Source organism: Protopterus annectens, chromosome 1.part0, assembly GCF_019279795.1.
Source record: "Protopterus annectens isolate FY-2018-M chromosome 1.part0, PAN1.0, whole genome shotgun sequence".
NCBI classification, from domain to species: Eukaryota; Metazoa; Chordata; order Ceratodontiformes; family Protopteridae; genus Protopterus; species Protopterus annectens.
The window spans coordinates 948,159,179-948,177,690 of record NC_056725.1 but is presented as its reverse complement, the minus strand read 5'-3'; the positions used below and the strand labels follow the sequence as shown (position 1 = coordinate 948,177,690).

The following is an 18,512-nucleotide window of genomic DNA, read 5'->3' as shown; positions in this document are numbered from 1 at the left end:
TCTTATTCAGAGTTATGGCATTTCTCCAGTATAGGCCAATATTTTCAAGAACAGTAACCAATCAAAACAACTGTACCCTTTATCTATATACAAATTCTATGTTTAGTCATTGAATTTCTTTAATTAATGAATATTATTCTCACCTTTTTTACAGACTGGAGATACTAAGAATGCTTTGCATAGGGTATTTCTCTACTTTCTTTACTTCAAAAGAGCTCCTTCTTTATCACCTTCATATCACTTCAGTCTAGGTCATTAGCATATTTTGGATAATGGCATCTTCACCCCTGTCTAAGGTACTTTTGTTATGACCCAAAGAATCTGCATCCTGTCCATAACTGCCACAGCATAAGACATGCTGTTTACTACATCCCCAGTTCTAAACTCGCCAACATTTAAGTTCCACACCCAGCAGAAGTGTTTCCTACTGTAGCAGTTTTGTCATTTCCTGTGGTATTTCAATGAGAGCAAAAGTAGTCTGATCTTAATTTTCTGAATGTTTCTGGTAAGTATTAGCATGAGTCCTGTATTTTTAACACTCTAAATGGCTAGTATTATTAGAAAGAACAGCCCTTCTCTGTGAGGACATTTTCTTCTCATTTGTAAGATTCCACTGGAGAAGTTCTCGCCATATTATCTGCTTTTTCCTGTAGTTATCTCTGAAGAGTTTACTACTATGGTAAATGATATCTGGAGTGCAGCTGGTAGGATATGTATGTTTTCTACTACTTTGGCCATTACTGAACCTGCTGTGATCCAAGCACTCATCCTTCGTATCATTTCTGACACACTGCAACAGAAAATACATCAGCCATGTCTTCCACAATAGAGCAAAGATGTGAAAGCAAGACAGAAAGATACTGAAACTCAGGTCATTAGTTCGTAAGCAATGAGGAAAGTCAATACTGACCTGTCTGAACATGATATACAACTGAATCAGTAAATAAAGAAACAAATAAAATACATACTTTAAGAGACCTAGTTCACTTAGGCATATAAAAAGCAGCATATAAAGATCATTAATTACTTGTTTTAGAGGAACTCCATCCATTTTCCTAAATGCAGCTCATCACCTATTTTTTATTACACTTGCTAATTATAATACAATTATTCTGGACAGCAGCAAATGATGCACCAATCTGTTTGTTAATGAGGTGATGCTTTTTGAAAACAAATTTGAGGAACAAACTGTAAAACCTTCTATATATACTACTCACTTGTTAGAAGGCGAAGTAAAAGGACAAGCACACTGCTGACAGTCATGTGGAGTCTGTTGTGTAGGATCTCCATAATATCCAGGAAGACACTCATTGCAGAATGGACCAGTTGTATTGTGTTGGCAGTTCTGCAGACAATATGAAAAAATGACTTGTCAGTAACCTGCAACACAGCAGCTAGAAATACAAATCATGATTCAGAACAATACATACACACAGTACAGAGACACAGAAAATATTATTTCTTTTGAGTCGTAATATATAAAATTATATGTGGAATGTAGTGCACAGTGGGCTAGTAAGCTTGTACTTTGCTGCAGCGTTTTTGGTTTCTTGGTTTTATATGGCTTGGTAGTGTTCCTTGATGTGGTCACTTAGTTTTCTTATTGTTTTGCCTACATAGTAGGCTCCACATGCAGCCATTAGAAACCAAGGCACCAAAAACACTCTAGCAAAACACAAGCTTACTAGCCCACTTTGCACTAAATTCCACTTCATAATACTGGACAAAGTCACCCTCCCCTAAAGTGATACCAACCCCCAGCTGGAAGTCAGAGAACTTTAGTGGCAGGTGAAACTCCAGGCTGACATGCCCCCAGGTTTGAATGGGAACCTATGTGTGAAAAGTTTACTAAAATGGATCAGATAAGGCAGAGCTAATCCCCGTCCCCCGTAATAGCCACAGAAAATTTAAATGCTTGAACCTGCATGTTAAAAATTGTATTTTTGAAGAAGTTCGACCTTGCAACATTACTTAATGAATGAAAGCGCTCAAATACCTTAAGATGTTATTATTTTTTTAAATAAAGCATTTGAAAGTACGTGTCATAGTTCCATTTTTCTTCCATATCTAGAGGTTTTACTCTCATGGTTATAGTGTACTCAAACCTTTCAGCAGTCAGCACCAATATATATCTATATACATACATATATATATATATATATATATATATATATATATATATATATATATATATATATAAACACCTATTGATAAAATATTATATATATATATATATATATATATATATATATATATATATATATAAATAGATGCAGATATAAATTGATATTGAAATATTTATTTATTTATTTGCATTTGTTTACCAGGAAGGTCCAGCTGGGCCAGAAGTGCCCATTTTCAGTGGAGTCCCAGGGAGAAAAGCTCCACATATAAAACAATTCCCATATAATACAGAATTTACATTAATAAAGACATTTAGTACATATTATTGGCAGTTTATACAATTAGTGAAAAAAAAAACTATACATAGGTAATCATTCTCAAATCAAAGATATTATCTAAGAAATACAGAGTATATACATGAGAACATTCCATACGACTAGTTTTCAGCTAGTAAAACTTATATAGGACACTTCATGCAGTGGGTGCAAAGCAGATATAGGAATTAATTAGACACTTGGTACTTAAATATTTCACATGTTAAGGAGGTATAAAAGCTGAGAAACAGGCTATAGCAGTCCTGTTGCAGGAATCGGCAAAGTCAGTGGATATTGTTGCAGATATAAGTGATGGTATGATATTAAGGTAGGCTGCGAGAGTACCAGAATGTCTCACATGGTTCAGTGGTAGGTCTATAAGGGTTAGGAAGAGAAGGAAGTAGACAGCAGGGATCAATGGTAGGACAATGTGGGTTAGTAGAAGACAGAAGTGGACAGGATGGAGAGGTGGAGTAAGTAAAAAGACAGGTGGATTTCAAAGGAGGATGCCAGAGTAGTAGAGGAGTGAGAATAGCTGTGATTGTTGAAGTTAGGATATATGAGATGTGGTGTTAGCACATGTGCACAGCCAAGATGAGGAGAGGTGTTGCTTCAGAGATGTCTTGAAGAGGGTTACTGAGCAGGTGAATCTAAGTGTTGGGGGGAGGGAGTTCCAAAGTTTTGCGATGGCAAAGTAGTGAAGCATCTTGCCAGATGAAAGTTTGGGTTTTTCTACATTTACGAGCAGCTGGTTGTTGGATCGGAGTGGTCTATTAGGATGGTATAAAGTAAGTATAGAAGATAGGGCAGGGTACATGGCTGGATTATGAATGAGTTTGTGAGCTGTATTTAGTTGGATAAAGGTGAAATAGTTGGAGAGTTCAAGCCAATTTAGGTTGCATAATGATAAGCAGTGGTGGGATGAGTGGGAGGAATTAGTTAGCATGAGTCTAGTTTGGACTTTAGAGATGACTGAATGCTGGTGAGGAAGGGGGGCACTGTATAACAGATGGTAATAGAAAAGAAGAGGCAATGGAAAGTCGGGCTAATGCCCTGAGTAGATGTTTGTGTCAGTAGAGAGTGCCAAGCTTTTGATGTGTTTTTTTCTGACACTGGACTGGATATGCAGGTCGAATGTGAGGTTTTCATCTATGATGACATCTAGGAGTTTTGTGCTAGGTACAATGTCAATGCTGGCACCATTTAGTGATTGGATGGTGAAGTTCTTTTTGTAGGGTGTGGACTTTTTGGTGGGAAAGATTACTAGTTACGTTTTGTTGGGGTTCAGGGCAAGATGATTATTAGACATCCAAATTTTAGTGGAAGTGAGGCCATTTTGGGTGAGTTGGTGTAGTTCTGAGGAATTGTTTGCAGTGCAGATGACAGTGGAGTCATCTGTGTACTGGATGACTGAGCCTTGAAAGAGTGTGGAAGTTACTGATAAATATGCTAAACAAGTGGGCCTAAAATGGAGGCTTGAGGAACACCAGTGGTGGTATTTAGGAAAGGGTAGTAAGAGTTCTGCCATTTAGTTGATTGTTGTCTGTTAGTAAGGTAATTAAGTGAACCAATGTAGAGTTTGAGATGAGGTACCTATGTTAGAGATTTTGTTAGAAGGAGAGAGTGGGACATAGTATCAAAAGCTATAGAAAGATCAAGAAATAATGAAGATACGATTTTACCAGCAGTATGGGTTATAGATATATAGAGATAAAGAAAGACATACAAAACAAGAGAGGGTACACACGCATACACACACACACACACACACACACACACACACACACACACACACACACACACACACACACACACACACACAATTTGCAGAATACAGAAAAATGAATCTTCAACTAATCTGAAAAAGCAATATATACAAATAACATATGTATAGCTTCAATTTGGAGAACACAAAATTCTTTCTGCTGAGGTAATGTGCCCTAAAATGAATGGATTTCAATAGACATTGGCAGCATACAAAAAGGGTAAGAGTGAGTTTGTCACTGATCCCCTGACTCCCATGCCACTATAATCCTGTCCGAAGAAATTTGAAGAACACCTAGTTTAAGTACAAAAAAAAATGCAAATACCTTAAGACATGACAGGATGTCAACATTTCCTTCATGATAACGTCCACTTCCTATTGAGGCAGTTATCAAGAGACTTTTTTTTTGTTCAGGACTTACAAATGAGCTGCCCAAGCTAGCCTTGAAGTATATATTGTTAGTAATTATATAGCAGCACAATTTGAATATTTCTTTTCAGAAATGGAGTGAGTTTGTAGTATCCCTCGGTTGAACCCTTCTCTGTGAAACAGAGTTAGCTGAAAATCATGCTCTAAAGAATTTTAAATTTGATCTCAAATTTTCCTAGTGTTCCAGAGAATTTTTGTCTTGTGAACCACTGGCATCACGTATTATGAAAATGGTGGAAGGCCTGAATCCCAAACTCCAGAGAAATATTGTAGCAAACATTTGCTAGGGGCTGGCCCACTGGGAAAACTATGAGAATGAGAAAAATAATTGATCAGCTGGAGAAATCTAAGTACACATCGGAAAAACATGCACACACCACATAGAAGGCTATGAATATAGGATTTTAACAAGTTAAGATTTTGCAAAGCAGAATTCAAGCATTTTCTTTTAGTTGGGAATGATGCATATCCATTCCTCTAGGCTAACAATCAAACGTAATCTTTCCAAAGAATCAGGTCCTACAAAAAAATGTTAATCAGAATATTCTCCTATAACATGTGAAGTCTTCCACCAAGGGGTAAAAACAAACTCTGAGTTCTAATTTAAGAAAAGACCTCCTCTTCTAGTTATTTGATGAATGATCCCGTAGCAACAGCAGAAAGATATGTGGTATGAAGGTGAACTGAAAATGCTGATGTCCTTGTGAAATGTTAGAAGTTTCCTATGGGATTTACTCATGGCAATATATATAGACAGGTGCCCTTTATAAACAGTATTAATATCTAAACCACTTGAGGCAACAATAGCAGCAGATACAGCAAAGTTAATTTAAACTTTTTGATGAATTTAGGAAACTATTCAGATTGGGTAAATCTATAAATAGTCAAATAACAGAAAAGAAAGGAGACGTCTGAGCTGTCTGTCCTTACTGTAAATTTCACTTTGGAAGCTCTTCTCAGTCTCATCCCATCTCATCTCTTCATTCTACTGTGTATTGAAAGATTTAACTGGGAAGGCTCTCCCCTTACACTCTTAAAACTTGAGTTATCCTTTGTTGCATATCATCCCATCCATTTAGTGCATACTGCAATATTCAAAGAATTAATTCATTTTTTCACCTTACCTTTACATTTTTTAACATCTGGTACTTCACTACCAAGCACTAGACAGCCATTAACTGCTTCCCAGGAACACACATCTCCATCTCTTTGTGTAAGAAATCTGGCAAATGCCCCAAAATTGTGATAGATTTTAAACATTGTACCTATAAACTTAGAAAGTTGCTAGAATCACAGGTTTTGCATTCATATGCATTTTCTGAAGGATATGAAGTCTGAAACTCAAATATCTGTCATTACTTACTGACTTCAGTCCTCAATGATTTGCTAGAAAATTACAAATTTAATGAGGATCAGGCCAAAAATATGATGCAAAAATCTGTCCATTCTGTGAAGATCTGGACAGTTGAGAGGTATGCCCAGGAATCAGCTTGGGAGTAGTGCTTCTGTTTTGCTTCTGGTGTAAGAAAGTGCAGAGGGATATAATTTCCTTCCCTTCCTTGAGATTACCAATCACAAGAAGGCCTGAAAATTGCTTCTTAGTAGCCATCCTGGGATTAATGCTTCTTCTTTGGTTTTGTTGAGAGAAAGAGCAGAGGGACATTGATTAATGATGGTCTCTGATTTGGCAGTGTGTATTGGACTTTACTGAGTCACCTGGTTGCAGTTTTGGTAGGAACCTCTTCAGGGCCTTCACGTAGCTTGGATGTCTGTTACAACCAGCTGCTGTAGATTCTATCCAGGGTATCTACCAAGAAATGGTCCTTTCATGTGTACTAAACATATCAACATCTGGGTTAATACTACTTAGGAAGCAGTTTAGGATTAATGCCACACTTTTCCATATGTTAAGAGAAGGAGTTAAAGATCATTGATTCCTAGCTGCATACAGTTATGTTAGGACCACAACTGTCTCCCCTACCAGACAGATATCACCTCCAATAATCTTTTCCATACCTCATTGGCAATATTCCCCCTTCAGGTTCCTTTAGCCCACACCAGTAAGCAGCTAGATCCATGGTTCTGCACTTTCTGACCATCTCTGTAGCCAGAATGGTTGAAATGGACATATTGAGACAATGTAGCAATTGTCTCATCTTCATTGACAACCACCTCCTACTTAAACAAATAAACATAGTATGTGACAGACGCAGTTATTTAATGCTACTGATGGCAAAATTCTCACACAAAGGCACTGCAAATAACAAGCAGGTTGTAAGTACCACAACTCATCACAATAAATTCACAAATAGATTAGACCAAGCACACATATCTACATTATGCTAAGGCTTCTAAAGGTAAACTACCTAAACCACAAAGGCCTCCTAAATGTAATCTACTACTCTAAGCAGCTGCACAAACACACAACATGGGCAGCATCCACCTTGAAACATACGCAGAATCACATTGGTCAGTTCAAAAGACCATAAGACAAATATCCTCACAATCCAACAACTTAGTCAGAGGTGACTCCATTGTGAGACATGCTGATGCACTACTCAACAGGCTGTGCAAGTAGATGGCCACGGTCAGTTGCATATCAGTTGCCACGATTCACCACATTACACAGGCATTCATGTCACTGTGAAGAAATGAGGGCATAACAGCAGAAGCCAAAGTAGCTCCAACTGCAGAAAAGGTAAAAGCAAACAGGTTACTGTGGTTTGGGCACAAGTGCAGAAAAGCAGAAGACAATCTGGTGAAGAAGATTTGGGACAAACAGGAAGAAGGCAAGACTAATCAAAGGCATCCAGCAAAGTGGTGGATGGATTCTGGGACAATCATGCTGGAGTGTCGAAGAAGGTAGAAGAGTGACACTGAATAGAAAGAGATGGCAACAACTGACATGACACCCCGACCCCATGTAGAAAATGGGAAAAAGGGGGTTGATGACGATTATCATGATGATTCTATGAGAAGTATTCTTGTTGTATCTGCAAGGAGACAATTGTCCAGGTATGCGAGCACAATGATCCCCTTTAGTCACAAATGTGCTGCGAATACTGCCATGTACTTTGTAAAAACCCATGGAGCTGTGATGGCAACAAAGAGTAAGGCTCTGACCAGGTAATGATAGGCTCCCACATGGAAGCATAGAAATTTCCTTTAAGATCTGGCTATCTTTACATGAACGTAGGCATTTCGGAGGTCTGTCTAGCACATCAAGCAATTTACTTTACACATGGAAGAATCAAATGCGCTGTGACCATGCTGAAAGGGATTTTTTATGTAAATGTTTAGGCAGCTGAGATCTAGAAATAACCTCAGATACTTGTTTACCTGGACTTTAAAAAGAATCTTGAATAAGGACTGGACCCTCTCTGTTCTTGTGGGACTTCTTGGGTTGCTCTTTTTTCTAAGAGGAAACAATCTCCCTTATGGCTGTGTTTTGCTGGTGGGGTGGAAAATCTGGAAGCAACCATGCTTGTTGAGCTGGAGAATGAGAAAAGGGTATGGTATACCCTCTGCATGTTATCTCTCTTATTTGACAGTCATGTGATAGCCAGCCAAACATTATAGTAAAGAGACATTCAGCACTCCCAACTTCCTAAAGAGAGTAGCTGTTGGGCAAAACTTTAGGGATACTTGTCCTGCTTGCCTCTAAAGGACACCCACAATCTCTGACTTGGCAGTCCTTCACTATCTTGGGGTCATCATCCATTACTGGAGCCACCACTTCCAAAGTGACCCCTACCAGAGGATGAGTTCATGGGTTGACCTGGGATATTTAAAACAAAGACTTTTGGGCCCTCTCTGATTCCTGAAGGGGATTACAGTGACAGACAGACAGGCAGAGTCTTACCTTCCTGTTCACTCCTCAAGAATTTCACTTTAAAAGTCAGTCCATAAAGGGAAGAATCAATGTAAGACGCAATAGTAAAGTGTGTTTTGAAGTTATCTGTGAAGTTAACAAGGTAAAGTCAGGCCAGATGTTTCAAGGTAATACCTAACTTGCTTCCTTTATTGTCCCACTAGAAGCATTGTGCATTAGCTGCATGAGGAGGAGAAATTCAACATTATCTCCTCTACTGTCTCTAACTGATTACATTACTCTGCCCTGGGGGAAAACTCCTCAGAGAGGCAACAACCTGTCCTGCCAGATCTCTCTAATTGCAATTCATGTGCATAGCATAGTTTAAGACTCTCAAGGGAAACGTTTCTGAGGAATAGGCATACAATACAGTGCCTGTGCTGTTTTATTGGGTGGATAGACAGCTTCTGCTTCATCATTTATCTTTTTCATAGTGACTGCTGCTACAATTACGGAGTCTATCAGAGGACTTTTAGATTAGTGCTGCTTATCTTTAGGTGGGTGCAGAATGTTATCCAGTTTTCTAGAGAAAGAATTTAAGTTATCAGTCTACTTCCATGTCCTCCTGATGGCCAAGTCAATAGGATGGTCAGCAAAATGATCTACCCAGGAAGTAGAGGGTGCAGAGCAATATGTCAAACAACACTTCCTTGTCCTAAGAAGGTGGGCTTATGGGCCAGGATCCTCTTTGTCTCATCAATTCCATTATTTTGCCAAATAAGGTATCCTTTTGGGATGACTATAGGGAAACCTCTTGATCCTCTAAGTTACTGTCTGAGGTAAGTGACTCTGTAGAGGAGTTTAGGTGTCTCTTCTTGTATGTCATTTTGTTTGGAAATGTTTGGGATGGCTGTCAAACTTCTTTGAGGACTCTTAATTAGTCCATACAGAATGTTTCAGGTTATCATCTCAGATCTGCCCATTGAAAGGTTGATAATGAGCTTAGACACAACTTGGAGGGTGTCTCAGGTTGGAGCCAGTGCCTAATGGTGTTGGCATTGAACTTCCAACTGGAGAAGGAATCTTCTTCTCAATTATATCAAACGTCATTCCAGGATCAGCTAGTGCTGGGAATTACCTCCTTTTGTCAAGCATACCTGAAAGTGATTCTACATACTGTTTCTTTTATCAATACTAATCAATGTCTCAAAATGAAATTTGCATTAATGTTACATAGTAGTTATCTACTTATCAATCTAAGATGTCTGGTCCACATTCGGCACAGTCTAATTATTGATTGAGCAGGAGTATTTCAAGTTGCATTTTTTCCGCATGTGTAAAGGTTAGTCTGTACTATAGAGAAGAAAAACTGACACTGAAAGCATTTACAAGTAGTAGCACAGCTGTCTATTTAATAACTCACTTGACTAATACAAGCTCCAACATATAATATAAAGAACTATTAGGGGATAGTAACATTGGGTACTGAAGCCTGCCATCTTTCCATTACTTTTGCAAATACTTCCACACTTTCTAGTAAAATCTTCCACCATTTTTGACTGCCCCTGTTCATATCTCTACAAAATAGAGTTTAAGAGGGGGCTGCAAGCTATGCAATTCAAGTGAGTATGGATGAAACAAGACAGCAATGTCCTTTCTCAGGTGATAATTAAGCACATTTCTTTGTATGTTATAAAGCACACTAGTACAGAAGCATGCTGCAGTAAACTGTAGTAGAATTTTGAGCAAGAACTAGCTAGAACCAGAAAAGACACATATCTGAGAAGAGCTAAACAGAAAAAGGAACAGATGTAATGTGTGAGAAGTAGAGGGGATACAAAAAGCTGAAGTTTTCTGCATGAATAACTTAGGTATAAAGTGCACAGTAAAGCAGACAATTAAGAACTCAAACTGACAGATAAAGAGACATAAAAGAGTTAAGACAGAAAAGAAGTGGGGAAATCTTAAAGTTGCTGAAATAAATTGGCAGTGGCCATAACTGCTTCACAGTGTTTTTCCCAAGCAAACAGCAAGCATATAATTTTTTTTAGAAACAGTATGTTTTTTTTTCTAACAGAAAACAGCAGTACAATGACTACAATATTACCTGCCAAAATTGTAAACTCTTCTGTGGTATGGAACGGAACAGGTATTATTCTAAGATCTGAAACATCACTTCAGTTGTTATAAAGAGCAGTTGTCTCAACAAATAAACTATTTCTTAAAGTAAATTAGTAGCAGTGCTACTAATTTTGTTTTTTGGAAGAAAGCACTTGTTTAGGTTGTATTTTAAAGGTTAAGACATTATACTCTTCCAGTATAGCTCTCAACCTCTTAGTACAAAAAAGTCTGGACATAAACAAAAATAATGGGGGGACAAAGTCCCCAAAATAGGGAAAAATTTAAATGCGACTCATAAACTTAGAAAATTGCTAGAATAAAAGGTCTTGTGTTATCATGTATTTTCTGAAGGATATGAAGTCTGAGACTCAAATGTCTATCATCATTTATTGAATTCACTCCTCACTGATTTGCTACATAAATCCAGAAAAACACAAATTTTATGAGAAACAGACCAAAAATATAAAGCAAAAATCTAGATAGTTGGGAGGTATGTCTTGCAGTGAAACAAATCACTGAATAGTGAGTCTGAAGGAGAATTCTACACATTATGAAGGAGAACCCTAACAGTAAAGAAACAGCACTATGTTTATCAAGGTCTTGTCTGCAGAGAAAATGAATGAATGCTTTGCTTGATCATCCATAACCACTGTGGAACATGACATTTGACTGTTAAGAAAAGTCAGTAACATAGAGAGTTATGATTGGGTCTCCTCTCGTAACCACATTATTATGTGTTTGATACATTTCTGAATGCCAAGAAATTCAACTCTTGAGGTGAAACTTGGCATTCATTCATGAGTGAGTTTGTGTACATCTCGTAATAAATCTCCAGTGGAGGCATGGGTCACACTGGGGGTAATAGCACAAGCAGAGGCAAAGGCATTGGCTGAGTCATTGTGGATGTTGGATAATACTCCAGTCCACTCTACTGTACATCCATCCCCAGACATCACGATTGTGTGTGTGTGTATGTGGGGGGGGGGGGGTTAGAGCATAACACAAAAACACTCCTAGCAGCCATGTCATGCACCAGGATGCTCAATCTCTTAGGGGCCCTCAATGTGTCTCATAGTTAGCAGAGGGGAGGCTAAGATGAGTCTGGTAGACCCACTGAAGCTGAGAAGGCCCTGATAAAATGATGGTCAGCTGCAGGGGCAAAAAAATAAATAAAATAAAATAAAAATAAAACATATATATGATTATACATGATGAGAAGAAATTGGGTGAACAGATAAACAGAATGAGCCTGGAAAGTTTATTTTAAAGATCTAGTTAAAATGGTTAACAATGGTTAAGGCTCTGAATTGTGTGTAAGTATGGATGACCCTTCAGTGGACTATGTGCAAGAGAAAAAATACAGTGAGAAAGAAAGCTTGAAAGCTAAAAAGGGTAGGTACTAGAGCAATATGAGGTGGAATATGGACTGCATCATGAACAGTGTAGCTAAAATAAAGTGAAATGCTTTAGGGTAGGTAAAAAGGGGAAAGGGAAAGGAAGGTATGGAGTAAGTTTAATTCTTTATATGTGAATTTTGAAAGGAGGATCTCCAGTTTAGAAAAAAATATATATACATCTAACAAAAATCACTCATGAAGCATGAAAAAAAAAAGTTAATGGATATCTGCACCCTCCCAAAGTCCAGTGGATGAAATTGAGGAGTGAACGGGTGTAGACTTCAAAAGGGGAAAGTGAATCCAACCTACAAATAGCAGTCAGAGGCACAACTGGGGTGTCCCACTTCACACTACTCACCCCCACAACAGAAAATGTAAGGATTGCTAGTAGAAAAGCAGTCTGCATTTATGTACAACCATGAAAGCTGCATTGACATTCAAAGTACCTTTTTTCTGCAAAGAAAATTTCCTCTGGGGAAATGGAAGCAGCTGGGCTTACTCCGTCCTTCAAATGCAGCAAGAGCTAGAGTTAAAGCAGTGAGTGTGTGAGTGTGTGTGTGTGTGTGTGTATGTGTGTGTGTGTGTGTGTGTGTGTGTGTGTGTGTGTGTGTGTGTGTGTCTGTATATTACTAGTTAAAGTAATCTGATATGCTTCTCTGAAGAAGAGAAAGCAGCCAGGCTGTGCACTGGGTAAGAAAGCCAATAACTAATAAACAAAAGACCACTAGAGGAAGAGTGGTTATTTACTGTAGTGATCCGTAAAAGGGGTTTAAACATCTCTGTGTAGTAAATACTGCAGGTAGGCATTATACCTTTCACAGCATGTGCAATGGGTGATTAGGAAAACTTCATTATAATGTCATCTAGTCACTGTAATGAGGAAAATGACACAGAATTAAAAATGATTCCAGTGCGAGGATACTTATTCAGACTTAAGCCTCCTAACAGCAGAATAATAAAAGAAACATAGAAAATTAAAAAGGAGAAAAGAAAGAAATAAGCCCTGCAGAAGGAATAATCATTTTCAATGTTTGGGATGGGGGTACCCAACTTCTTTGAGGATGCTGAGTTAGACAGTACAGGATACTTCAGGTTATCATCTCTGTTATCTGACAATTGTGTGATGGTCAGCCACATGGGAGAGTAAAGATAGATTCAGCACTCCCAACTGCCTAAGGAGGTGCATCGTGTGAATGAGTAAGCTAGCCTAAAAATAGATTTCTCCAAAATAAGTAACATTGAGAGGTCTAAACCTTGGTTATATTAAAATAAAGATCAGCAGAGCTGTTGTACTCAGACATTGAATTATAGTGCAAGGGCACCAGTTATAGAAAAGCTGAAGATGGATTATGATGACAAAAGCAATGACATTTTTGAGCAGACGGGTCTATATTATTACAATGACAGTTTAGTTTGTCGAACACTGAAATGTCGACAGCTAAACAGTGAACAGCCAGTTCTGAAAATTTTTTCATAGGGAAAAAATTTGCTTGGCCATTATTGGGAATTTGCCCTTTTCCCCAATGTAAAGCAATCTCAGAGTTGGTATATTTAGTTAGGGGGCACAGCCCCCACATTGGGGTTTGTAGAGGATGAAGCCCCCCACTTAATTAGGGTTTAAAAGTTTGTTTTAGTGTCCGACGGCCAAGCAAAGCTTTTCCCTATGAAAAACTTTGCGGAAGTGTCCGTTCGTGGTTTTAAGCTTTCACTGTTTAGCTGTCGACATTTGGGAGTTTGACAAGCTAAGTGGTCGATTTTATAATATAGACCCAAGCAGCCATGACACTTGTGACACAGAACCTAAACTGATAAATGTTCAAAGGTATGTTATAGCAATAGTTATATGGAGGAAGAATAAGATCATAGGAAACAAAAATGAAAAAATCATTAATTCAAGGAAATTGGATATTTACCTTTGCCATGAAATTCACTAACCTTAGCCTTTATGTGGCATAGCAAATGAGGGTGGAGTCACTCCACTGTCTACAAATGAAAGCTTATCAGCTATTACATTACACTGTAATACACTTGCATAATGAATTAAGGAGACAACACCTAGCATGTTGCTTAAATGCATCCAACATACTTCCTCTCCACCTTCTCTCTCACCCCATCTCCACCTGTCAATGCCATCTAATTGCCTCCGGGAAGTGTCTCTTTACAACCAGTTTTGGTACTCTATTCCATAGGTCAACAACCCATAATATAAAGAAGCCATTTCAAGCATCCAGACAGAAGCTTGCATCTACAGTCCACAGCCTGTGACCCTTCTCCTTTCTCTTTCTTTTCAGTTCAGGGTAATCCATACAAATCTCCTTGACAGTGAACTCATAGTGCTCAGAAATACAAGTTTAAAAAATGTGGCAATGACACAAAAATATAAGAACAGTATTAAAGACACAATGTAGAATTTGAAGTCTTTAATGAATTATACTGCTAAAACCTACCACACAAAATTATTTATATCTGCTCCTGTAAAAGGGAAATGTAACACATGGGTCCGCTTTCTTTAATTTACTCAAGCCACCAGTATGTTGGCCAGAAAATCATGTGAATACATAAATCAAGCCTGAAAATAGGGAAGTATCTCAAAAAATGTATACATCATGTGGACATGTAAACTGGCCTAAAAATAGACATATTTCTCCAAAATAAGTAACGTTGAGAGGTCTGAACCTGGGTTATAATCAGACAGACTTGGCCATAATACTTTGCATTGCATGGGGAATTACCTGCTTCCATTCCTTCTACTAAAAAAGTTGAAGAAAAAAGTGTAGCAGTACTATGTATTTTATAGCCTTGAATGCTTTAATACAATTACCATTGCCACAGCGAAAGCGGGCATCACAGAACAGTAGTGGGAAGCTGTTAAACACTTCAGTCCGACTGAACAAAAAAAAAAGTCCAAATGAAGTCTGAAGTGTTTAACAGCTTCTTGACATTCTTTTGTTTTGGATGTATTGTGTCAGCAAATGCAAAGATGCCCAATGCTGAGAGTAAGAACACTTTAATTCCAAAAAACAAATAAAAACAGGTAAGTGCTTTCATGATTGCTCGCTTCTTCAGACCTTAACAAACAGTAAGAGAAAACAGGCCTTTAAATACAAAAAGCTTCCAATTAATTAAAAACAATTAAAATTGTTAGGTGTTTACACTTATCAGTGAACTAAGCCTCTCTTCTTTAGAAGAGGTTTTAAAGCAACAGCACTATTCAAACCAGGTGGCACATATGTTTTAAAGTTGACAATCCATTTTAGCTCAGCAAGTTCAGTCTCATTGCTCAAATCCCCTTCCCTTAAGCTTTCATTTAATTTCTGTAGTACCAAAAACTTAAATCTGTGATTCATACCAGCTTCAGATACATGTTTTGCTAATGCATTAGTTTATTATTTTGTATCTCACTCTGATGATGCAGAATCCTGTCCTTAAACATGCAATTTTTCTTCCCTATATATTATGAATCACATACATTACACAGCCATATAGACCAAATTTTTCATTCAACAGTCCTCATAAAGGGACAGATGCATAGGTTCCATGCTTAACGGATGCATAATCAAGTGTGTAGACCATATACATAACCGCATGCCTTACAGGACCGGCATGCATGAGTGCCCTTACGCTGGGAGGTGAGGTGTCTATATGGTTCAGTGTGCTTATAACAGAGTCGCTGTTTTAAGTTCTTGGTATTTTAAAAGCAAAACTTAGGAACTAGTTCTATATGTTCACTAATAGAGGGATCATTCATCAGTATGGACCACTTTTTCTTTATGACTTCACACACTTTATTAATCTTTGCTGAATAGGTCAAACAGACCCTATTTATACCCTTGGTGCTGTTAGCCTCTGTGTCCCTCACTAAACTTGAGGAGCTGTCAGAGAAGTAAGGTTTTACTTTAACACCAGCTGATGTATTCAGTTCTCTAATTTCCTTATCTATCTCACTGCCCTTATAGCCCCTCTTCAATAGATCTACCTTTAGCCTTGTTAAAGCTTGCTCTAAAGAGTCAGCATTAGTATGCAATCTCATGCACCTAAGAACCTGATTTTTAACCACATTCCTAGTAATGTGGGATGGATGCATACTAGAATGATGTAAGACGTTATTTTTCCTGCATGGTTTCCTATACATTTTAGTGGACATGTTACCTAACATATCTTTGCTGACAGTAATGTCTAAAAAATCAACGATGTCAACAGAGTAGTGCAGAGAAAAAGACAAATAATTAGTTGAAGTCTCTAACATGTCCACAAAGGCTTGAAACTCATCCATCGTACCATCCCAGGAAAAAAAGATGTCTTCCACAAATTGCTTATAAAACATAACATGTGTTTTTATATAGATCTTTGCTGAAGACACTTTCTAGCTCCCAATTGGCTAAAACTAAGTTTGCATACGTGTTGGCACACGCTGTGCCCATTCCTACCCCTACAACTTGTAGAAAGTATTCTGACTCAAAGAGAAACAAATTATTCTCTAAGATCAGGTCTAGCAGGACACAGATCATGCTATCCTTAGAGGTGGAGAACCAAACAAGAATTTAAGAGCACTGATGTGTGCTTAATGAAACATTAAGCAGTTTTCTGACATCACAAAAGTGCTTAGCAAACCTGTCTTTTGCTCAGTTTTGGAGCATAATTGTGTTGCTCCATAAACTTTGTTATGCATTCTAGTAAAACAAACATGTATAACTGTTATGCCTAAAATAAATTATAATTAAATTATAATTAACGTATTTTACTGATTTTGATTGTTCTCAGTTTTACATGGCAATCAGTCTATCCACAGTTGTATGTGTTAAACATTAGTGAGGTATACCACTAATCAGTATATGCTGCAGCTTAATGCCTCTTTACAAAGGTCACAGCTGGAAAGGGTCCCTGGAACAGCCTGATTACCCACTTACCAAATGTTAAAAAGCAAATAAAGTATAGTCCTATGGTCTGGGATTATGCACTCACTAGTGTCCACAGCAACAGTTTTGCAGACACAGTACCACACCACCCATGTTCTGCAATAGCAAAAGTACTGCTCTTGCAAGGTTATTCTGTATTCACAGCTCTTCATGCATTCTACTCTGTGCATAATCAATGCTGGCTAATTTCTTTTTATTCTTACTTCTCATGCTCTGAATAAGGATATTTATACTGTCCAGAAAAATGATACAAATAAATACAGCTAAAATTACCATAAATTGTTATTCATATATATATATATATATATATATATATATATATATATATATATATATATGAAAAATGTGTGAGCAGTTCCCTGTACATAACAAGCTCTAGGCATATTCCAAGCAAATAAAAGTGGGAAATATAAAATATTCTGATGTTGTCTTTTATAGTATTCTAAGAATTAACACAGGAATAAGCCCATGGCCATTTTCTAAATGAAAGTCTGAATTACAGAGTAAAGAAAAGCAAATACCAGCATCATAAGTATTTGTTCAAGCTCAAACAGCATGCACAGCAGATGAATGTCTGTGAAGTAAGGAATCCCCACAAGTCTTGTTCAGTTTTCAGTTATATTTCTGCAAACTCAATGAGGTGAGAAATGTTGCTTTAGACTTCATGCCATGTCGGATTTGATCAACACTAAATGTTCTGAGTTAATTAGGGAAGCCATACTGACTGTAACTTCTACAGTGAAGACTGAAGAGTGCTGTATAGGCAGGCACAGGAGGCACAGGGTGAGTGAACATTTATTTTATTAATAGGAATACACAAAAGTCAAGTCTTAGCACATCTGTGGCTATCCATACACTAAAAGAGAAATATTTTGGTTATGCAACAAGAAACAGTTAATAAATTCTAGCTGAAACAACTAAAGTTGTTCTAGCCATTTCACCACTTCTCTCAAAATGCCTTTCTGTAGTGATTTGGTACTCTTTGGCAGTCACTTTAGTTTTCTTCTGTCAGGATAGCCCAGTTAATTTACTTTTTCACTGACATCGTTCCTCAAGTTCCTTTGTGATATTAGTAGGATAAATGGTTATTGAGTTCAAAATAGTTTTAACAGACTATTATGCTTAAGCCTGCTACAGAAGGCTAAGAAATGACACTTTAAATGTAGTTAGTTATAGAAATGTATTTTTAATACTTCGGCTATTTATTCATTTCACTACTCCTTGATAAGGAATAGAACAGAGCTATAATATTCATCATGGAGTTGACAGACTGGTTACACAGAGATGCATTCTCTCTTCTTAGACAGATTGAGTTGTGCTTCTTAGATTTAATGCAATTCATAGTCATGTGTGGCCATGGATTGGGATGAAATACAATTAACATGACTAGGAATCAATTAGATGAGCAGTTTGCACAAATGTTCAGCTGAGGGCCCTACCATACTGTGCAAGTGAGTAGTACAGGTACCCTCAACATAACACAGAGGAACACACAACCTCTTCCACCCCCAAATACACAAAGAAATATGCACATATATGCTATATTTCCTACCTGGTCTTCAGCCATAGCAGGCCAAGTGTATACTGCTTTAACCTACTCATATTCCCTCCCTGAATTGCATAGCTGCATGGGAT

At 37.7% G+C, this 18,512-nt stretch overlaps 1 protein-coding gene across 13 annotated transcripts in view; it reads right to left on the bottom strand.

Moving 5' to 3' along the window:
- Positions 1-18,512, bottom strand: part of LAMA2 (laminin subunit alpha 2) — a 4,753,606-nt gene that overhangs the window by 2,025,723 nt on the left and 2,709,371 nt on the right. For all 13 annotated transcript variants that reach the window (XM_044064325.1, XM_044064371.1, XM_044064344.1 and 10 more), the window contains one exon: positions 1,218-1,345. In XM_044064325.1, the coding sequence (XP_043920260.1) occupies positions 1,218-1,345 (128 nt within the window). The remainder of the gene's footprint in view (positions 1-1,217; positions 1,346-18,512) is intronic.